This window comes from Erpetoichthys calabaricus, chromosome 11 (assembly GCF_900747795.2).
Source record: "Erpetoichthys calabaricus chromosome 11, fErpCal1.3, whole genome shotgun sequence".
NCBI classification, from domain to species: Eukaryota; Metazoa; Chordata; class Cladistia; order Polypteriformes; family Polypteridae; genus Erpetoichthys; species Erpetoichthys calabaricus.
Window position 1 is genome coordinate 18,466,317 of NC_041404.2, and position 22,736 is coordinate 18,489,052.

Here is a 22,736-nt window from a genome sequence, read left to right on the forward strand (position 1 = left end):
ACCAGTCCTTCTGTTGCAAAACCCAGGTAGACACAGGAAGAACATGCAAAATTCATGCAGATCAAGAGTAGATGCTGGATTCAAAACAGGGACACTGGATCTGTAGCAGCAGCAGCACTAACCACTTTGCGACTATTCAAAAATTCACAGTTACTTTCTTACTTTGAGAAATGGCAGTGGGCTCCAGGAAGCCACACTTTCCAGTTATACTTTTTTTTTTTCATTATTTTCCTGAGTACTGTGTGTGTGAGCTGCAATGGCACCCATTCTAGGATTGGTTCTGGTCTTGTGCTTTGTACTAAGCTGATACCAGCCTGCCTTCACCGTGAACTGGAAAATGGATGAATGGAACAGCATATGACCCCATGTTAACCGGCTCCAAACTACAGAGTGAAATGTCCGTGCATTACAGTTCAACAATATAAACCCATGCAGCATGGCATGTGCCAGTCATGGCAATGTGAACAGTGAGCTATTTTTACTACTATTTCTGTAGTTACATGAACTGTGTAGTGTGGCTCAGCTGCTAACTCATTCAGCCCCCATTTTTCACTCTAACATTGTAGTAGGGGTAGACCTGCCCTGCAAAGCTCTCAGACTGTCCCTGGAAAAACAATGCAATTTGTTACAAAAAAGCAGAACATAAGAAAGGCACTTTCTGCTTCCCTTTATTTATTTGTAATAAGGGCATGGTGGTGAAGTTTTAAATTTGGGATGAACTATTCATGTAAGGAAGCTTGGATCGAGGTCACGTGTGGCACTACTAAGCAACAATTCCAAATATATGCCTTTTTTTCTTGTACCCTTGTGTTCCTGTAATCTAATTTATAAAAGGATTTAAAATGAGCATATCTGTGCAGGGTTGATTCCTGCATTGCGCTTGATGTCGCTGGGATTGCCTCCAGCCACTTACAGTCCTGTTTTTAAATAAGCAACCTATGTTGTTTGCAGTAAACATTTCTCAATCACTCAAATAACAATAGGTGTGTCAATGACCACTCTGGTCTTTTGCATGGACAGACGCATGGGTAGAGTACTAAGAGTATAAAGCGGAAGGAGGTGTTTTGTGAGCTAAAATACTTGTAATTACAAGGTGCGCCTGACAGAGCAAAGAAATGAGAGTCAGTGTCTGCACAGGGTGTGTAAGAGGCAAAGTTCACCTCCACTTGCGACATCCAAAGAAGAATTACTGCATTCACCAGTATGATGTAATATGACAGAACTGCATGGAATGTTCTGGCTCTGTGGCACAGCGGGTGTACAAAAAAAATACAACAAAGGCAGACATTTACATAAGGTATGAGAAGGAAGAGCAGTAATGGTTTACAGTGAGAGAAGGTGTGTTAAAGGCGGGAGAAAATGAGATGATATGAGAACAGCAGTGGGTGGAATACAAATAAGGAGGACTGAGAGGACAATCTACCATAGCTCCAGAATCTTCACTTTCTACCCATTTTATTGTAAGTTTACAGAATTAATACAGAATACTATTATAGAATAACTAAAGTAATTAAACCAATCAGGAAGCACCTAACCACAATCTGGAGTGCCACATCAAAGTGTCTGAATACTAATACAACTGAGAGATTTCTGTTTTTTTAATATATTTGCAAACCTTTCTGAAAACATGTTTTCACTTTGCCATTATGGGTTATTGAGTATAGATTGATGGGCAAAAATGGCAAATGTATCCATTTAAAACAAATCTGTAACAATGTAAGTGTGCAAAAAGTGAAGGGGTCTGAATACTTTCTGAATCCACTGTACTTGTGCATATGAATAACTTCGGTTTTTGGACCTTATAGGAACAACTTGGAGAAAGCATGTTGTTTTACTTAAATGTTTCCATATAACAATTTCAGAATCTCAGGTTATTTCAAATAACAGTCAGCCAGGGCCACAGCCAATTGTAGAAACATTGGGTTAAAAATGCAGGAGTCAGTCTTGGGCTTGGTGCTAATCCACCACAGGGCCTACTAATCACACAGGGCCAATTTATAATTAAAAAAAAAAAAAGTTTCCCTCATCATGCAAAAGCTGAAAACCTACTGATCCTGGTAAATCTCCAATGACGCATCCCTACCATTGCATGTTCTTTTCTGCCTAAACTATCTTTTCATTTTGGTTGACATGACTGCATCTGCAGGCACCTGACTGTTGTCAGTGGAAAAGCAGAAATTGATACTGGTTACAAGAAAATACAAGTATGAACAGAGCAAAAATTTGTATATATATTGTATATATAAAGAAGAATCATATGTGAGAATTTAATTGTGTAATTTAAATGTGGTCAGTGGCTGTGAAATCTGTAGCTACTGCACCATGAGTGAACTCTTAAGTGTGAACACTTGAACTTGGACCACAAATTCAGTTCCTTCAGAGAGACAATAGCTGCATGTTTTTTTTCCAGACTCTTTTGTGATAAAATTTGTAATGTTAATCAAGAAGACAATATAATAACTAATATATCCCAAAGGAAACAAATTAACAATCATATAAAGGCCCCTTCCCGGCACCCACCCTGCCAACCCACGTAGCTCTATGAAAAAGAAAGATAAGAGAGAAAAAAACGAGCTAACCTCTAATTAACAGTAGCACTGGATGAGCCATTAATCTGAGATGCTGAAGGTTCCAAAAGCACTAAATTGTAAAAGGAGGATTACCACAGATTTGGCAAATGACAATCAGGAGGCTTCCATCTAGAGGCTAAAAGCCAGTTTTGGTGCTATATCGCCTTAAAGGAAGAGCTGTATGAAAGAAACTTAATGCAGACAGTTCCAAAAGATGAAAACAAAAGGAAGAAGAAGGAAATTAAAAGACTGAGAACTGGACACAAAAGTCCAGAAGAGAACAAGAGGTGGATAGTCCCAGAAGATGTGGATAAAATAGGGCATTAACAGAGCAAATATTACATAAAGAGCTGGGTGCAAGCAAGAGCCATGGCAAAATGGCTTATACATTACATTGGGTAATGTATAGACTGTGCACACATTCAAACTAAATGTGTTGATGGTTTGGATTTTTGCAAAAGAGAGCCTTAAAAATTGTATTCCAGGGCAATGAAGGTGCAGAGGGACGATCAAGAGGCCAAACAGATCAAATCAACAGTAGATGGAACAAATTGTTGATAAAAATAGCATAAAGTGGAAACAAATGGGTTCCTGACAGGAGTAATTGAATTAAAAGGTTCATACAAAAGATGAGGGAGAGCGGAAGATATCAGAACACTACATGTCTTTAGGACTAACCCGAACTGAAGGTAGAAAAGGAAAGAAGTAGAAGGGATAGAAAATTCCTAGAGTTGTCAAAAATGTCACCTAGTGTACTTAGATCCATATGTGTGCACATACCTGTAGACTAGCACTGGACCAATGTAGACATCCCAGTCAACCTGACACGTGAGATGTGATATGGAAGTTCTTGATGGATGTGGTGCTTCTGAAAATAACTAGGGGGCTCCGCCCCCTGCTCGCTTCGCTCGCCAACCCCTGGTGTTGGGAATGACAAAGAGCGTGATGTATGAATGAGATATAGAATAGTGTGATGGTGTAGATGATGCAAATAGAAAGCAAACAATAAAGTGTGTGGCACAGTGTAAAGGTTTATTGGAAAATTTCTTTGTACACGCCGTTTAAGTGTAAAAGGTAATTCCAGGTCAGAACTTGTAAGGTCAATGAAGATGGTCATTATCGTGATCAGAGTCAACTTTGTCAGAGCTTAGAAAGAGTTGTGTCTCTCCAGGAAGTAATGGAATGACTTGGGTATTTATGTTTTCCACATTAATATTTTTTGGACATAATATAGTGCGTAGTGTTAAAAGGGGCATTTGGTCTAATGAGATTGCTGTTCCAAATGTCTCTGTAACTAAGTCGTCGCAGATAAAGGCTTGAGGAATTGTAATAATATGTGTCTGAAGTCCATCTGTATTGGTGAGTGTACCATCTCTCAGTTGTAATAAGCAATTGTTATGATCTAGTTCTGGACATCGCATCTTTTTTACTAACTGTATCTTTTGAAAGCAATGCCAATTGTCTGCGTATTTTAAGGTGCACTGAACAATAGCTGAGTGCATGGCATCTGGAAGAATAGCTAATCACTGTCTAAAATCTCCTCCTAATAAAAGTACCTTTCCTCCAAATCGAATATTATTATTCATAAACGTTTGTGGAAGTTTATGAATGGTGTTGAGTAAGTGACTTCATGCCATTGAACATTCATCAATAAACAACATTTTTTCAAGACGGATGTCACGTGCAGTGCCACCGTTAATGTTCATAGTGGATACCGATTTGTAGGATCTAATGCAGTTGATAAAGATTTCACTTTTAGGTACATCGTCAGTTAGAATCTTCTGTAGATATTCAGTATATGAATGTAAAGAAGGCAGTCTAATTTGACCCTTTTGACAACAACGTCTAAATGTATTACTTGTATTGCCAGTTGTTTCTTCAGGGAAGTGAACTGAATGACAATGATTGCAAATGACATTCATTAATCCGAATGAATTTTCCCGGTGTATGTTTTGCTTGTGCCATTTGAGAGGCACGTTGTTGCATATGTAGTATTTGGGACGTGTTGTTTTGGAGCTGTAATCGATTTGCCTGTGCTGTGTGAGACGCCCGTTGTAGCCTTCCTTGCCGTTAACGTATGTCTGAGACGGGAGGTGTTTCGTTTTGAATCCGTGCCTGTTGCGATGCAGCACTTTGATTGATAGTTTGAGTCATGTGGATCCAGGATGTAGATTTGTGCATATTTGCATTGTTGATTTGTTTCAGGGTGCACTGTTCCAATGCGATGCAGTATTTGTGCACATATGGGAAAGCAGTATGGGCCATTGCCTTTTGGTGGCCTGATATTTACTAAAAGCAAATGAACTATTGTAGGATCTAACGCAGTTCATAAAGTTTTTACTTTTAGGTACATCGTTAGTTAGAAGCTTTAGTTGAGCTTTGCGTTTTTGGAGTCGAGACATTTTTTCTTTTAGAAATATGGATAAGTAATAAGGAGTATTGCACTCACTGTTAATATGGAGACTTTTCTGCGGTTGAACGGTTAATAGTGCCTTATTGTAATGAGATCCACCTATGCCGCATAGCCGTCTATTTTGTTGTTTCTTTCGTGTTCGTGTGTTTGTTCTTGTTATCATTTCCTTTTCGTTTTGTACCCGTGACCGTGTATTCATGACTTGTTTCTTTCTAAGGAGGGTCGCAGTCACTGTTAATATGTTTCCTTTTCTGCAGTTGAACGGTTAATAGTGCTTTATTGTAAGGAGATCCACCAATGCTGACACCTATGCTGTCTAGTGTGAAGGTGCTGACGTTCACTTTAGAATATGTGGCTTTGGGTGTCACTTCTTATGGATGTGGGGGGGGGGGGGGGGGATTGTTGAGTATTGTTGTTGCGCGAGCGTCTTCTTTCTTTTTGTGTTCCTGTGTCTTGTTGAATCCCCCTCTTTGTGTGTGTCCCGTCCCTCGCTTGTAGGGTCTGTGGGGTGGTTTTGTGTTCTTTTTTTTGTGTTCCATGGGCTTGTTGAATCCCCCTCTTGGTGTGTGTCCCGTCCGGTGCCTGTAGGGGGGGGGGGTGCCTTGCTGTTGTGCGCGAGCCTCTTTTTTTTTTTTTTTTTTTTTTCGGGTCTAGTTTCGTGTGCAATGTGTTTCGTGCTTTTCCTGCGTTTGACTTTGCGCCTCATTTCTCCTTTTTGTATGTGCTCACTCCTTTTTTCTGTGCTCTTGTCCGCCACTCGCGGCCCCTCATCCGCCTTTGTCGCCCTCTTTTCTCTGCCTTTCTCCGACTCTCGCGGACTCTTTTTGCGCCTGCGCCTCTCGCGGCCCCTCATCCGCCTCTTCTCGCCCTCTTTTGTCCGCCTTTCTCGGCTCCTCAGCCAACTCTCGCGGACTCTTTTTGCGCCTGCGCAGTACGTCTTTTTGCAGCTACGGCCCATGGCCGGATGTGCCTGCGTCCATCATCCGGTTCAGCATTCTCGGTTAGTAATATGGATTACTGGCTAAGAAGGTGGATGACATAAAGTGTGCTATATGAAATAACCATGAATTTCTGTCATACAGTATGAGCAGAATGAATGACAGATTCACCTTTTGACGTTAGAGAGTAGTCAGAGAAGCTACATTCCAAGCAAAGCTCAGTGGAAAAATGTCAATTTAGTAGGACAGCATGCCTTCAACTCACTTAGACCAAATAAGGTCATGTGAAAAAGTAAGTACACCACATGACATTTTTTTCTTTTTAAACCAGTGTGGACATACGAAAACTTGATCTTCATTTAGGTAGTATCTTTAGATAAAGGTGATGTAATTGAAAAAATAATGTGTGGAAACGGTAAGTACACCTTTGGCTAAAACAGATTTTACTGCAAGAAACAACCTCATGTATGCATTTCCTAGAACTGTCTTTATCAGTCTCTGACAACAATTTGAGAAAGTTTTCCCACTCCTCCATGAAGAATTCTTTCACTTGTGTGATGTTTAACGGATGTCTTTTATGCACAGCCCATTTCAAATACTTCCACAGCATCTTGATATGAATTAGATCAGGGCTTTTATTTGGCCATTTCAGAATCCTCCATTTCATTCTTTTCAGTCAATTCCTTGGTGGATCTAATGATAGAGTCATTGTCATGTTGTAGAGTCCACATTTTGCTGAGCTTCAGTCTTCTGACAGATGGTCCTACATCATGCTAAAGCACCCACTGGTACAATAATGGTGTGGATTCTACAATGGTGAGCTGCCCAGGTCCTGATGCATCAAAGCAGCCCCAAATTATAATACTTCATCCACCATGCTTTACAGATGGTATAATTTTCTTCTGGTCAAATACTGCTTTTGGTTTTTGCCAAACAAGTCTTTTGGCACTGTGGCCAAGTAACTCTATCTTTGCCTTGTCTGTCTAGAATTCATTATTCCAGAAGTCCTGGGGCCTCATGCATAACACCGTGCATAGAATTCACACTAAAACATGGTGTAAGGACAAAAGTGGAAATGTGCATACGCACAAAAAAATCCAGATGCATAAATCTGCGCTTTCTCCAATTTCCACGTTGTTCTGCTCCATAAATCCTGGTCAGCCTGAGAAGTGACACACGTGCATGCACCTGCTGACACTCCCCAAACTCCTCCCAGAATTATGCCTCTTTGAATATGCAAATCAATATAAATAGCCCGTAAGCTCAGTGAATTTCTGCAAATACCAAGTGGAGGCAAGGAAAAACGTACTATTTGTTGGTTTAAACAGTGGCATAAACAACAAAAGGAAGTTGATCAGGTGACATAGAGTGTCGGAGAAACTCGAAAGCTCAAGTTCACAAAGTTACACAGTGCCCGAAATAAAAAAGAAGTTGTCACATATCAAAGTCGCCATGAAAAGGTGAGTTGGAGCCCACCGTCTAAGTGTCATATGAAAGCTTATTAGGGTACAGAGAAAAAAAAATAGGCACACAGTGGGAAAAAAGCTGGAAATGTCAACTTTAATCTCAAAATTTTCACTTTAATCATGTATTTTGTCATTAAAGTAGAACATCATAAACTTCATCTTAAAATTGCTTAATTTACTAGTTTCTCAAATCCCATCGTAACTAAAGTAGCACGTTAAATGCTTTGTTTTGTATTTGATCTTCTATGTGCTCTATGTTTGTGAAGCACTACGTGCTTGTTAAACAGGCTTTCTCTTCTTCCGACAGGACACAGAATCCATTACATTCGTGATATTACAGCACTGTAAATAATTAAAATACTGAGATGTATACTTGATACCATTTTCATGATGATAGGAGTTAAAGCATGTTATTAAACATGGGAACATGGTGGCACAGTGATTGTTCATGCCTCATGCAAGATGCTTGCTGCACCATGTGCGACCTCAGATGAAATAATTTATTGCAGCAGTACTGTCTCTTTCAAATGTATTAACCCCCAATTCCTGTCCTTACTTTTCTTTCTCCAAATACCCAATCGCCACACAATCAGCTCTGTAATAGACATTAAGCCATCTGTAAGCTTAGAATGCCGATTCTTCAAAACTTTTACGGAACATTGAAATATCTTCACAGTACATGTTTAATTATTCTATCCATCTATCCTTCCAGTGTCGTGCCAACCCCAGCAAGAATACAGCGCAAGGCTGGAACAAGCCGTGAACAGAGCGCCAGCTCCTTGCTAGCGCTGCGACACCGTGTCCTCATGTTTAGTTATTAACAATATAGATTATTTAAATGAAGTTATTTTATCTGTTTAATATAATAAACATATTCTGCTGCATTTAATCTTAAAAATGATATTGTCATCATATGTAATACATGCTTTATAAAGTGGCTCAGGATGTGCAATATTATAACTGTATCACAAGTTTACAGTGAGGTAATTGTACTAATAAGTACAAAGCGTTCTACAAGGAGCATTTGATGGACTGATTGAGTTTATAGTTCTTGGGATGAAACTGTTTCTGAACTGCGAGGAAAGGCTCTGAAGCATTTGTCGTATGAGAGCAGTTCAATAGACAGCATGGCTGAGGCAGCAAGTACTTGGTGCTATATACTGATAATTCTCTTTCCAATCAGCTGCTGTAGAGCTGTGATTCCACACTCAGATACAGTGATATAAACACTCCGAGTGGTGCAGTGAGAGTAATATGGAAAAAGATGATCCGCTGTGGCAACCCCTAACGGGAGCAGCTGAAAGAAGATGAAGAAGATGGTGCAGTGAGAGTAACAATGCTGGTATTTGGAATAGTTTGGCCATTCCGTGGACCATTATATTGTTACAGGTTAATTACAATCAGATGCATTAAACTAATAAATAATATGCGGTTAATATCAGTGTATTTATAAAGCCGCGTTAGGGATGTGGATCTAAAAAAGAAAGGGAAACCACATTGGAACAGTAGCACTGCTCTGACACTGGGCGCCGCCAGTTTGCAAAACTGAGCAGAGAACTTGCGTACACCAAGCATTTAGCTACCCTGAAAATGTGCGTGGCTTTACGCCAAGTTTAGGTTTTATACATCATGATTTGAGCGTGGAAATGGGCTTACGCAACATTTTTGTGCGTACGCACTGTTTATACATGAGGCCCCTGGTCTTTGTCTAGGTATATATGGGCAAACATAAGGCTTTTGTTGATATTGCTCTCTCTGGAGAGCAAAGGTTTCCTCCTGGCATTCCTCCCATGTAGCTCTACTTTGTGCCACCACTTTCTAATGGTAGAGTCATGCACTTTGGTATCAAAAGTGGTAAGAGCTACCTGTAGGTCCCATGATGTAATTCTGGGATTCTTAGAGAGACTTCTTTCAACATGTTGCATTTTGCTCTTGGGCTGAACTTGCTGGGGTGGCTTGGCCTGGACAAGTTGGCAGCTGCTTAAAATCTCCACTTCCAAATGATCTTCAAGACCGTGGAATGGTTGATGTCCAGTTGTTTGGAGATCTTTTTAAATCCCTTCCCAGGCTGCTAGATATGTATATCCTTCTCTATGAAGGCCCTACAGAGCTATTTTGATCTAGTCATGGTGATAACATACAGTTCTAAAACAAGGAGCAAACCAAATTAAATGTCTGAGGTTTAAATAAGACCAGTTTCTCTATAAATCCTCTTAATGCTGTTATAATAAATAGGAACCTGATCTGGTTCACCCAGTTTAATTTTAGGTATTTGAGGTAGTAACAGTGTAGCTTACCTTTTCCACATGCAAAATTTGCATTTTTGTTTATTTAAAGTATACAAAGGAGTATTGAATGTCTATGGGGCCCAATGCTTGTTATAATATCACCTTCATCTGTAGGTACTGTTTAAAAGATAATAAATGGATAGATTTACAAATCTTGATATCTCCACACTGGCTATCCTTAAAAAACAAAACACATTTAATAGCGTGTACTAACTTTTTCACATGACTGTAAGTAAGGCATTTACCATGAAAGTGGATCCACCCTGCCCAGGAGCCCTCGGTGAGAGTGATTTACAGTCTAGACAAATAAGCGCAGGGTCTTTTCCATTATGGTTTGGAGTATTTCTATGGCTGCAAGTTTAAACTGAGACTTGATCCATTTCAGATTTAAGACATTTGTGCATTGAGCTGAGATCACACTGTAGTGCCATCTAGAGCATTACAATGTGCCCTTGTGAAAGGGCAGAAGGCAACAATATTTTAGTGAGGTTTGTGCGGCAACTACAGCAAAAGCACCACTCTCAACCACATGAACACCTTCTCACACTTCAGTCCACACAAAGACCATGAGCACAGTAAACAGGTCTGCAAATAGTTTTCTCTCTATTATAAAAAAATATCTTTGGGAAGCAGCCTAGGGAGATGAAACGTGATCTTCTCGGAAGACAATTTGAAGTCCTGTGAGAGACACTTTAACTTGCTCCTAGCTCTTAAAACAATGACAAGCGACAAGCAAAACACGCAGCTCGCCAGCAACAGAAAGCCAGCAGATGATCCGACCGCTTCTCCTTAGCGTGTGATCAGCCCCCCCCCCCCCCCCCCCCCCCCCCCCCCCCCCCCCCCCCCCCCCCCCCTTCACAACGCGAGCGGCAGAGACATGAAGTGGCAAAAGGACAGCTGCTATACAGGCTTTAAAATGATTGGCGGGCAGCACGACAGCAGCAGCAGCAGAAAGATAGCAGATGATCCAATGGCATCTCCTTAGCATGCGATCAGCCACCCCCCCTTCACAATGCGAGCAGCGTTATACGTCCTGCGAGAAAGAGATTTAACCACTCCCGGGGCCAGAAAGAAAGGACAAGTATTGTTTTTACAATGTCACGCGAGACAAGGCAGTGAGACATCATTTAAACAAGTCCACGGACATCTAACCTAGCAGTTGTTGGATTGCTTTTGGCAGACGCGCTTCATGTGCTCCCAGCTCTTAAAACAACGACAAGCAATAAGCAAAACACGCAGCTCGCCAGCAGCAAAATGCCAGCAGATGATCCGACCACTTTTCCTTAGTGTGCATTCAGCCACCCTAGACCCATGCCCCAACCCCACCGCCCCCCCCCCCCCAAAACAAAGCGAGCGGCAGAGACTCAAAGTGGCAAAAGGACAGCTGCTGTACAGGCTTTGAAATGACTGGGCAGCGAGACAAGCAGAACAGGCAGCTCGCCAGCTGCAGAAAGCCAGCTGATGATCCAACGGCATCTCCTTAGCGTGTGTTCAGCCACACCCCCTTCACAATGCGAGCAGCGTTATACGTCCTGCGAGAAAGAGATGTAACCACACCCAGGGTAGGAAACAAAGGACAAGTATTGTTTTTACAAATGTTTTAAAGTAAAAGTGAAAATAATGCATATGTAACAATTCCCATGAAAATAACAATCTCTTTAAATTGTACATCCGGTAAACCAAACCCGGGGGTTAGTGAGCGAAAGCAAGCCCCCTACAGTAGTCTTTTCATAAAAAACAGGAAGTGATCTGAGGAAAAATACTGTATACATTATATACTGTATGTATTCATGACATGGCAGTCACTTCTACAGACATTTTAATGTTAAAATTTACAGATTTGTCTTCAGACAAAACCCAACTCTTTAAAAACAAATAAAGGAAAAGAGCAAAGAATTAAAAATGCATTCTGATAAACATTGTCCAATAGCTAAGACACTGGATTTTAAACCACTACTGCAGATTTCAGTTTGTTATTCATAATGTACTATATTCTGTATTATAGAGTTTTTCAGGTAATGAAGATGGATGTTTCGAGGTATGGTAGTTACATGTTGATTGACCTATGGAAGTAAGAATTTCACTGTACTCTGTACACATGACAATAATGGCCCTATAAACAAGGGTGAAGATTCATTCTCAGGCTGTTGACACACTGAGTGCTCTTGAGCAAGACAATGTCCATGCTCCCACTGTAGATAACATATGCAGAGAGCTGTACTATAGTTCTGCACCTGTAGAGCACCATGGGTTGCATTCACTACAGAAGAGCTCTAAATGAAATGGCAGTTGTTTGCTTGTTGGTACTAACAGGAAAGCCTGAGTGCACACTAAAAGGAAGACACATAAATGCCCTCTTGTGTTGAGACAAAGTATTTCCTGTACTAGCTTCATCCCATTAGGGAGTTTTTTTTTCAGTGTAAAACAGGAACTCAAATTTGGATACAACGCATCTCTATTGAAGACCACACTCACTCAATCCAGACATACTGTATTCTAATGGAATTCCATGTAAAACCTCTTGGCTCAGTGTTTCTGTGATTTGATATCACATCTAAGAAAACTGGACCAACAGAGAGCTGTCAATTATCAAAACATATGCAAGTTTGGAATCTGAGAAATAAGCAAAGTCCACATTTGACGTAGATATGGGAAAAGAAGCAAATTCCACCCAGAAACATTGCTGCTCTTCACTTCACCAGTCACACCGTAAGACTGCGAAGCTCACATCTACGTTAACAGACCCATTAGTCCGAGTTTGCATTTGTCATGCATGCATCCTGCAAAAGATTACTTCAAGTGAAAATATATAGCCATATAGGGATTCTTCTGCTAAGGAAAAAACTTTTTTGTTCAACTATAGCACATTTGACATGGATGCTGTCCAAAACATTGCTGACTGGTTGTGGAAGAACAGGGTTAAAAAAAGATAAACCAGGGGTGAGGGCAGAAGTGGCAATGGGAGTGGACATTGCTAAAAACCTGGTGGACAAATCATAATCCAGAAGTCACGGAAATTACTCATCTAATGTAGAATTACCACTAAAGCATATTATCTACATGGTGCATCATAGCTTATCACTTATTATGTAAACAGAGAATGCTCATGAGATAAAAGAACAGAAAAAAGGAAGCCGGTCTCAAAAATGGTTAGATTCAAACCTCCTTAACTAACTGTAATCTTCTACAGTAAAGTCAACAGCAATAGATATGCATATCGGGAAGGCCAGTATCATAGAAGCAGTCACTACGCCACAAAGAAACTGCTAAAATACGGCAAGATGCACAACATACATGGAATAGCTCAAAAACTGCGCACAGCTACGCAGCACACAACTCATAAAAGTAACAAAAATATTTACACATTTTGCACAATACAGTAATCCCTCCTCCATCGCGGGGGTTGCGTTCCAGAGCCACCTGCGAAATAAGAAAATCCGCGAAGTAGAAACCATATGTTTATATGGTTATTTTTATATTGTCATGCTTGGGTCACAGATTTGCGCAGTAACACAGGAGGTTGTAGAGAGACAGGAACGTTATTCAAACACTGCAAACAAACATTTGTCTCTTTTTCAAAAGTTTAAACTGTGCTCCATGACAAGACAGAGATGACAGTTCCGTCTCACAATTAAAAGAATGCAAACATATCTTCCTCTTCAAAGGAGTTCATAGGGCTGTTTGGCTTTTAAGTATGCGAAGCACCGCGGCACAAAGCTGTTGAAGGCGGCAGCTCACACCCCCTCCGTCAGGAGCAGACAAAGAGAGAGAGAGAGAGAGAGAGAGAGACAGAGTTTGTTTTTCAATCAAAAATCAATACGTGCCCTTCGAGCTTTTAAGTATGCGAAGCACTGTGCAGCATGTCCTTCAGGAAGCAGCTGCACAAAAGATAGCAACGTGAAGATAATCTTTCAGCATTTTTAGACGTCCGTATCGTCTAGGTGTGCGAACAGCCCCCCTGCTCACACCCCCTACGTCAGGATCACAGATAGTCAGCGCAAGAGAGAGAGAAAAGTAAGTTGGGTAGCTTCTCAGCCATCTGCCAATAGCGTCCCTTGTATGAAATCAACTGGGCAAACCAACTGAGGAAGCATGTACCAGAAATTAAAAGACCCATTGTCCGCAGAAATCCGCGAACCAGCAAAAAATCCGCGATATATATTTAAATATGCTTACATATAAAATCCACGATGGAGTGAAGCCGCGAAAGGCGAAGCGCGACATAGCGAGGGATTACTGTACAGTACATTGTACTGGGTATAATACATTATATAAACTCAAGCAACATCATCAAAAGCCTACAATAAAACCTAAAAGAATGGAATAAAATGAAACCACTCAAATAACAACAACATAAAGAGCAACATAACTTCTGGGTAAGATGAATATGTCAAGTGAGACGACTGTCACAGGTTGCGTTATTTTTTTTTTTATTTACCTCCTCATTTACCTAACTATCATTAACTGAGCCAGAGTGCAGCCTTATTTTTGTTTTACAAATCAACACCATAACAGAATATGGGGGGTTGCGTTAGGGGAAAAAGATGTGCATCTTCAGAGACTAGGGCACCTATACACAGGCATCACCAGAGACTGATGGGCCCAGTGGAATAGGAGGACATGAACAGAAACGGGAACATTAAGTTAGTGCTTTCTTTAAGTTCCAGAACTGGGAGTTGTGACTGGTTAAGCACCAGGAGGATACCTGCATGACCTTAAGGACATTTGCCAATTATTCTGGACTGCACAAAAGGAAAAAAATATGAGGTGCTCTAACAATGGATACATGGTGTGTGTTCTAACAGTAACATTATATTAACTGCACCAAAGCATAATAAAGTATCAAAAATGATCTAACAGAGCTAATGCAGAAAAGTAATATGGTCACCTTACCCATAACAAAATATTTACACTGCATATCACAAATCATGTGGTAGTCGCTCCTTGTTGTTGTTGTTCTTCTTCTTCTTCTGTGTCCCTTTCATCCCTGCTATACTCCTAAACTCCTCTGTGAGGTGCATGGACATTGCTAAAAAGGCTGCTCCCAGCTCTCCAGTTGCTTAGAGTGCTTGGTGCTCCTGGTATTCTGATCGCTTTGCACAGTCTACAGGACCAGCTTTCTGTAACCCAGAACTGGATAAGTGGGTTAGCTCAGAAACTGAATGGATGGAGTATGACGTAATGGGCACACAGATCAGCCTCTGGTAGAGCCTCTCAGTACATTCTTGGATATTTGCCACAGCCATTTTTGGGCAGTCTCACCTAAGCATCTCAGCAATCTGTAAAATATACTACTGGTCAAACATGTCAAACCACATTTCAAAATCCAAAATTTTGTCACCTTATGAACAAATCTGCCATTTGTTTTATTTTGTCAGCCTTTCTCCATTTTGTGTTTTTGTGTTTTTGCAGTCAGTCACATGTCCACTATTTGGTTCTTACCATTGCAAGATACAAAAAGAAAAGTTGCCACAAGCATGCCAACCTGTATCCAAGCAAAGTGAACCAATCTGTTACAGTCAGAACAAACTGTGGCCTGCCATGTGGTTCTCCTTTTCCATCCCACTAAAAGTGTGACAAATCATGTAATTTTTCTAATGAATAATTCATTATTTGCTTTACGAAACTGCATAGCCCCATATGACAGTGGCTAGAACTGGCAACAACTACTGCCAAAGCAGCAGGCATCCCCATTGTATGCTGGAAACCTGTCTATCTGACGACATTCTTGTTGAAATCTTACAAACTGCCTATTCATCCACTAGGGGGAGCTTTAAGAAAAGATAATAAGGCTCGTTGTCATATTTAAAACTACAAGAAGACATTCAGTAATCCATCCATTTTCTGAATCTGTACTACACTGTCACAGGAAGATGGTGTGTTATCCTAGCTGCACTTGATGTAAGGTAAGAACCAACTGTGAATTAAAAACTGTTATATCCCTGAGTACACTTAACACCCACACTGAGGCAATTGACCTCACATGTACAACTAGCATTTTAGCCAAGAAAAGCAGATTCAGGAAATGTAAGGCGTGATAGGTGATTTGTGTAAATATTATTAAATAATAAAAAAATCATACAGCAGTTGTACACACTCCCAGCAACATCAGGCACAACTCGGAATAGGATACCAGTCTGTCACAAGTCACACTCGCTCTCTGGTGATTTTATGCATGTTGTGGTCAGTGTGGGTGGTTCCAACATTCTGTCACTGGGCAAATTTGCACACAGTTAAACAGTATGCCCTGCTAGAACTGCCATGCCATCCAAGTTCCACCTCCCTGCAACCCAAACTTAGATTAATCTGAATTTTCTTTCCTATAAAATCAAACTCAGTGTTTTTTGCATTTAGATTGCCAATAACTATTCACAGCATTATTAATATGCAGCTTGAAGAGCTTGAACAAAAACATTAAAATTGTTCTGCTGCGCCTTATTTGTTTCTAGTGATAGGGACCACCAAATAACACAAAGTATTATCCTGTCAAACCCAGACTCTAACCTTACTAGGAAAGCTAATGTGTGTCCACTTTATAGTGACCTGGAAGGATTTTTTTTAAACCCATCACCACCCCCACAACGTCTACCAAGCTAGACTGCCTCAACATCGATCTGTTTTAAAGAGCATAAAAACAGCCCCTATGAAAACTTTACACAAGAAAAACAAAATAGATAAATAATAAGAAGAATCTAGCATTAGGAACAAGCAAGAAAAAATTTACTTCTGGAAAAAAACAGCATCAAGCATCAGCATCATCATCATAGAATTCCGAGGGTCATGGTGACAACAAGTTGAGTTGAGCCAAACAGCCTGCCCAGTGCTCAGCAACATCACTTCATTTGGTTGGGTGACCCACAGACAGGCTAAGGTCAGGTCAAGTTGGGGAGCATGCACTGATACAGCATGTTGCTGCACCCACCACACAACAAAGCAGCTCAGGATCCTGTTTGGCAACCCCCAAGGTAAACACATGGTCCCACCCACCGGAAATGACCATCTATCTGCTGCAGCCAGGTGTTAAGTGGACATCCCCTTGGCCTGGTCCAGCTGCTTGGTCCAGCTCCTCAACAATGAGGATCCTGTGAGCCATAGTGCTGTAACTGACGCTCCCTCACAATGCAGGTAATGTGCCTCATTCAGGACTCCGTCAGCCACCGTTCCTTCAACACAAAGTCAAACCATTGGTACCCAACAATTTTCCGAAGAGACACAGTACCGAAGGAATCCAGTCTTCATTTCATTTTCACTTGATTGCATCGATGTCTTGTGACCATCTAGCAATACATGAAACAGCAGGACTCCAAAGACTTGAACCTTAATCCTTTTGCAAAGACATCGGGAGTGCCATTCACCCCTTTCCAGCAACCCCATGACACTCCTTGCTCTCCCAATCCCTCTACTGACTTCATAGGAAGAGTCACCAGAGACATGAACGTCACTGCCAAGGTAAGTAAGCCTCTTAATGAGGTCGACATTCTCTCCGCTGACGGACACACTGCTGATGGCTGTGCTCAAGAGGTCATTAAAGGCCTGGATCTTGGTTTTTATCCAGGACAATCACAAGTCCAGACAATTAGACTCCTCATTCAGTCTCTCGAGAGCGCCGATTAGAGCCTCCGTTGACTCCGTGAAGATAACAGCATCATCAGGAAAGTCCAGATCAGTGAACCTTCACCAACAGATGCCCCACAGCTACTGGACCCCATGACCCTGCCTAACACCCAGTCCATAGAAACACTGAGCGGAGTAGGAGTAAGAATACACCCCTGACAAACCCCAGAATCAACTGGGAAAAACACAAGAGGTTCTGCTTCCACTCTGCACAGCCCTCGCAATGCTAATGTACAGGCCGGCCATGATATCCTCCAACTACAGGGGGATCCTGCAAAGTCGTAGGATGTCCCACAGGGCAACTCAATTAACTAATTCGAACACTTTACGAAAATTGGCATAGGCTGCGAAGAAACCCTTTTGATATTCACATTTGCTCTCGATAATAACCCTTACTGCCAGAATGAAGTTAATGGTAGACTTCTTAGGCATAAAACCAGACTGCTCCAGTCGCTGGTAGGTGGGCAAATGATCACAGATCCTATTGAGGATGACCCTAGCAAGGCTAGGCTCACTCTGAAAAAACATAAATGGTTGATACATGGGTTCATCATCCATAAGGCAAAGCAGACATTTAACCAGCTGCATTACATCTTTTCAACCACAAACCTGCCCTTCGAGTGTATGCACACAAGCCTTACAGCAGGCACAGTCCTGACACTCACTGTGGTAATGCTAAGCAGATATGAGAGGCAGCAAGTCCAGCACCATTTGTGCACAATAATCACTAAAACTAAATAAACAAATAATTGTATTCATTGTCCTTTTTGTGTATTGTTGGCATTTATTTATTGTCACTTTTCTGTGGAAGATAAACAGGTTGTTCATTGTCTGTTGTACACACTGCATAGCAAAGCACAACTGTGTTGTCTGAGCAGCTCCGAAATCCTAAGGCTGTTCTGCTTGGTGAGGTCAAGCTAGAAATGTTGACCACACTAGATATTTTTCAGATGTCTCTTTGGTCAGCTCAGGTTAACATGCTGCTATTATAAACCTCACTTGGAAAAGTGTAAAATAATAATGATGATGACGTTTTCAAAAAGAGGCTGTGTTCTAATTAGTCAGCGATGATACTCCACAGCCTCCTTGGGGCATTTCTCTGGAAAAGTGGTTCAGTTCTTAATTCTTACACATATAATTTAGGGGCCATGGAAATTTGTCAGTCATTCTACTCACATTTCTTAAGACTACATCAGACTGGTAACCTTGAACCGTGGAGTATTTCACAGGAGTTGCTACAAAATTGTGGGTTCTAGGGCAATTTGCTTCCTTAATTTGTAGAGTTAAGGTTCTGTCTGCATTCTTGGAATTAAATCAGACGGGAAGGTGGGAAGAGACAGGGTGCAGTCTTGTCTCCCTTCATCTTTGTGGTTTTTACAAATAGGTACATCCAAAGCTTAAGCAGTTTAGGGTCTGTACAGTTAAGTCTCTGCGGTGTGCAGATGATGGTCTCATTTAGGCCTCATTAGACTGTAATTGCTGGTGTGGATTGGAGCATTTCACCAGTGAGGGTAAGATTCTTCGAGGGAGAATCAACATTTCTAAGAGCCCAACCACACTACTAAGTTTTCGTTTAAAAATGCACACTTCTGAAAACACTCTTCAGAGTCAGATACTTTTAAAAAACGCCAGCATAGCATTTGCTTGTGAATGGGTGAAAATGAAGATTTCTAAAAATTCACACCCTATCATGTTCTGGTTAGTTCAAGCTTATTGTGTCGCTCTTCCCTGATTGAATCCTGCTTATTACAATTTCTCATTCCCTGAATGGTAACCCTTCATGGCAGAAAACCATATACCAACATAGCAGACATAGAAGAGTTGTTTTCCATGGGACATTTTGTATTGCTTAACTGGAAATATCTAAATTGTTTTGTATTTTTTGAATGTTGCATACAAGCACAAAAGGCAAACAATTTACTGATCAATACAGTTTTGCAATAAATTGCCAGCAGTTATTACCACTGTACTGAAAAATACTGGAGAGACACTTTCTGCAGAAAAGTTAATAACAAGGTGCTTAATGAAGTGGACAGGTACAAAATGAACCAGGGCTCACAGTCTGGGAGGATTTTGGTGTTGGGCCACTGCTGCTTCAGACTGGGAGATTTGGGTATTTACTGAGAATTATCTCTTGGCAACTTCCTTCTCTTAGAATAATAGGCATAGAGCGCCATGCAAATACCCAGGACACATTGAAGGCATTATATTTTCCAGCCAGCCTGGAAGTGCCTGGAAATTCCCCAGAGAGGTGTTGGAGGCTTTTGCTTGGGACGGAGAATTCTGGCTTGCCATACTTATTTGTTTGTGACTATAACAATTTCACCATGACAAGCTATTTAGAAAAAGAGATACTTTCTGCTATTTTTATTATCTGTTGTTGAGAATTAAAAACTGAAATGAACTGCCTTTCTATCTCAGTTCTCTTCTTAGTGCTATGTAGAAGCAGATAACTCACCTGCTCTTCTGCATCTGTATCTGAGTTGACTTTGCTGAGGGCATTCTTCACCCGTGCCAAGCGAGCAGATAAGCAGAGCAGCAGGCTCACCACCCGCTCCAGGTCACCAACGAACAGTGTGTAGCGCTCAAATTCACCGGCCGTGCAATGTTCCTGGAGGTTGGCCTCCACTGAGCGGCCAAGTGAGCAATTCAATGTAAGGTCCTCTGCCAATGCCAACCTTCGTCCCTCCAGTAACTGCATCTGGCAACGAATATATCTGAGCAATTCATTCTGGAGATAAAGAACAAAGAAAACAATTGGAATAAATAAATCTTGGTCTGTTTTATTCACACTTGTGTCAGTGCCAAGAGATTAATGTGGTGATTCCCACAGTACAAGAGCTTTATCTGTTAAATACAAATCCTTGGATTGGCATCACTTGCAGTTTGCCAAGTACTCACATGAGGTGGAGAATGAAAAGCCTTTAAGGAATTGCAAAACCTCTTTATAAGGAGAAAGAGAGATAGTATTGAAATAACAGAGTTCTTTAAACAGTTGGCACACTAATCTCCGGCACCCAGATGCCAGAGGAACAGGATATCCAAAGCAATGTGCCTTTTAAAAAGGTTTGCAACATGCTATTGGGTAAGGTTTATTATTGCGCACCATTATAAAAAGGTTACTCTCCTTCAACAGGTTACAGTTGTGCCCCTCTGTGAAATGGTACATAAAAAAAAGCAAAACCACACAAGTTGCCACCACCACCTTGACAGCTGATAAATATTCTTTGGTGCTCACCAGTTGCTGTAAATCATTGCATATTTGCAAAAAGATGCAATTGACAAGATAACAGTCAGTCCAAAAACAACACAAGAACTGTTTGTCTTAGCGTGCATTTCAAGCAGATAAGGAGTCTAATTTTGCTGAATTGGCACATTTTTACTGTCATGCTTCAGGATTCAGTTTAACGCTGTAAGATTACCTTCTTCGCCATCAGTTCACTGGAATCATCACAACTGGTAAGATTACTCTGAAGTACTGTTCTCTCCCCAGCTAGGCTTTGAGGCTTCTCTGGTGGGTTAAAGGTCATGCAGCCTGGGTGGTCCATCTCTCCATTACTGAAAGAGTTCAAACTTTGTGTTAGTTTGTGTTTACCCTTACTTCTTGAGCTTGCCACTTTACATAATTTGTCATTTAAAAGTTGACAGAGCTCTTTGCAGCAAGTTCTGTCTATAAACATAAAATGTCTATAATTTTATTCTTCAATCTGAGTGTAACTGGTTGTAAGCATGATGTACACCAAGATGTCCTCATTCTAGGAAGCAAGCCATGCATGGTAGATCTTTAACCCACCTTCAGTGACATAGCATGATGAGCTCAAGGAACACCCCTGTAGACCAGGGTACTCCCATTGCCCTGAATTCTGCGTCCTACTGGCAGATTTTATTCCTTCATCTACGTAACATAACTCAACGTTCTTAAGCTCTCTTATTCATATGCAGTCTGGGCTCATGGCAGGAAGCAGCCCTGTAAAGGTCATTTGTCTACTGCACTGACACATTCACTCATTCACATTCTCTCATGCAGGTCCAATTTAGAGTCACCAAAGAACCTAACATGCCTGTCTCTGGGGATGTCGGAGGGAGACTAGAATATCATGGAAAAATGGGAAGGTTACAAACAACTCTACTCAGATAATGTCTGGGCAAGAAATTTAAACTCAAGATGCTGCAGTTGTGGGGCAGCAGCACTAACCACTACATCATTTTGTTATCATGCCCTGCTGGAAGATCACTGTATAAATAAATGACCTGAAACAACAGAAACAAACAGTGGCGATTTACTGAACTAAACAGTACTCAGTCATATACCAAAATTGTGTGTATATCATATATAGTGCCTTTTAAAAGAAGCCGATGCAAGAAAAAGTGCAAACTTGTTTGTTTGACTTGGTTCATTATATGATGGTCACCTGATGCTTCACTTCCACTCTCCCTTTTTAAAACAATTCTGCTCAAGCCTTACTTGTGCATTGCCTGCTGTTGCATCTGCTTGCGTTTGTAATACTCCTCCATCAGCAATGTGTCCTCTGATAAGAGCTGCTCCATGAGGCTCAATGTGGTCTTCCTGCTGGACAAGGGTTCAAGGACATCAGCCAGTGAGTGGTCAGCAGCCACAATCGCAGAGACCAGCTCTTCCCACTTGTCATTCTCATGGGTCTGTTCTTTACTGCTTTCAGTTACTGGTTCGTCATGCTGCACTTCAGCAGAGTTTGCTTTGTCTGTCTTTTCAGCAATGGGAGGACCCGTCTGGCCAGGGTCTGCATGTTCTTCATCCTGAAAGGGAAGCTCAGGTTCTCCCTCTGGTGGTGTCAACCTGAAAATCCAAGCAAAGAGACATGAGAGGTTACTGAATACTAGTCACAATGTCACCATAACAATTTAAATTATTAATTTTCAATAATCCATTTATTTTCATAAGATACAAACAATTTGTTTTCGAGACTGAAAAAAAGTAGTTGAAGCTAAAGTTATTTTTTCAGAACAGCTATTATATATTTGTGTAAGACTTAAAAAATAGCTTTTACTAAGTAGGTGCAATCTCTTGTCATAAGTAAGTTCATGAATCTTCATTACGGATGAACAGTAATGTCTATATTATTTTTGAGGTAACCAGGATGATGGGAGTATAACATTTGCACAATGCAAAAAGCGTGTGATTTGGAATAAAAGGTTAGCACACATCTTTAATCTGCAGCTTCCTTATATTGGTCAGTATAGTTTTGAATCTCTATATTTAATGTCAATAGTAAGATACAGTGGAACCTCGGGTCACGACCGTAATTCGTTCCAAAACCGATTTGGTCGTGACCTGAAGTAATTTCCCCCATAGGATTGTATGTAAATACAATTAATCCATTCCGGACCATACGAGCTGTATGTAAATATATATACGCTCGCTCGCGCTCTCTCTCTCTTGCGCGCTCGCTACACAGGGAGAGACTGAA

General features: G+C 41.0%; 1 protein-coding gene across 3 annotated transcripts in view; it reads right to left on the reverse strand.

Moving 5' to 3' along the window:
- Positions 1–22,736, reverse strand: part of shroom1 (shroom family member 1) — a 98,931-nt gene that overhangs the window by 10,619 nt on the left and 65,576 nt on the right. For all 3 annotated transcript variants that reach the window (XM_051933974.1, XM_028812750.2, XM_028812751.2), the window contains 3 exons: positions 21,755–22,105; positions 20,712–20,847; positions 19,748–20,020 (listed from right to left, as the gene is read on the reverse strand). In XM_051933974.1, the coding sequence (XP_051789934.1) occupies positions 19,748–20,020; positions 20,712–20,847; positions 21,755–22,105 (760 nt within the window). The remainder of the gene's footprint in view (positions 1–19,747; positions 20,021–20,711; positions 20,848–21,754; positions 22,106–22,736) is intronic.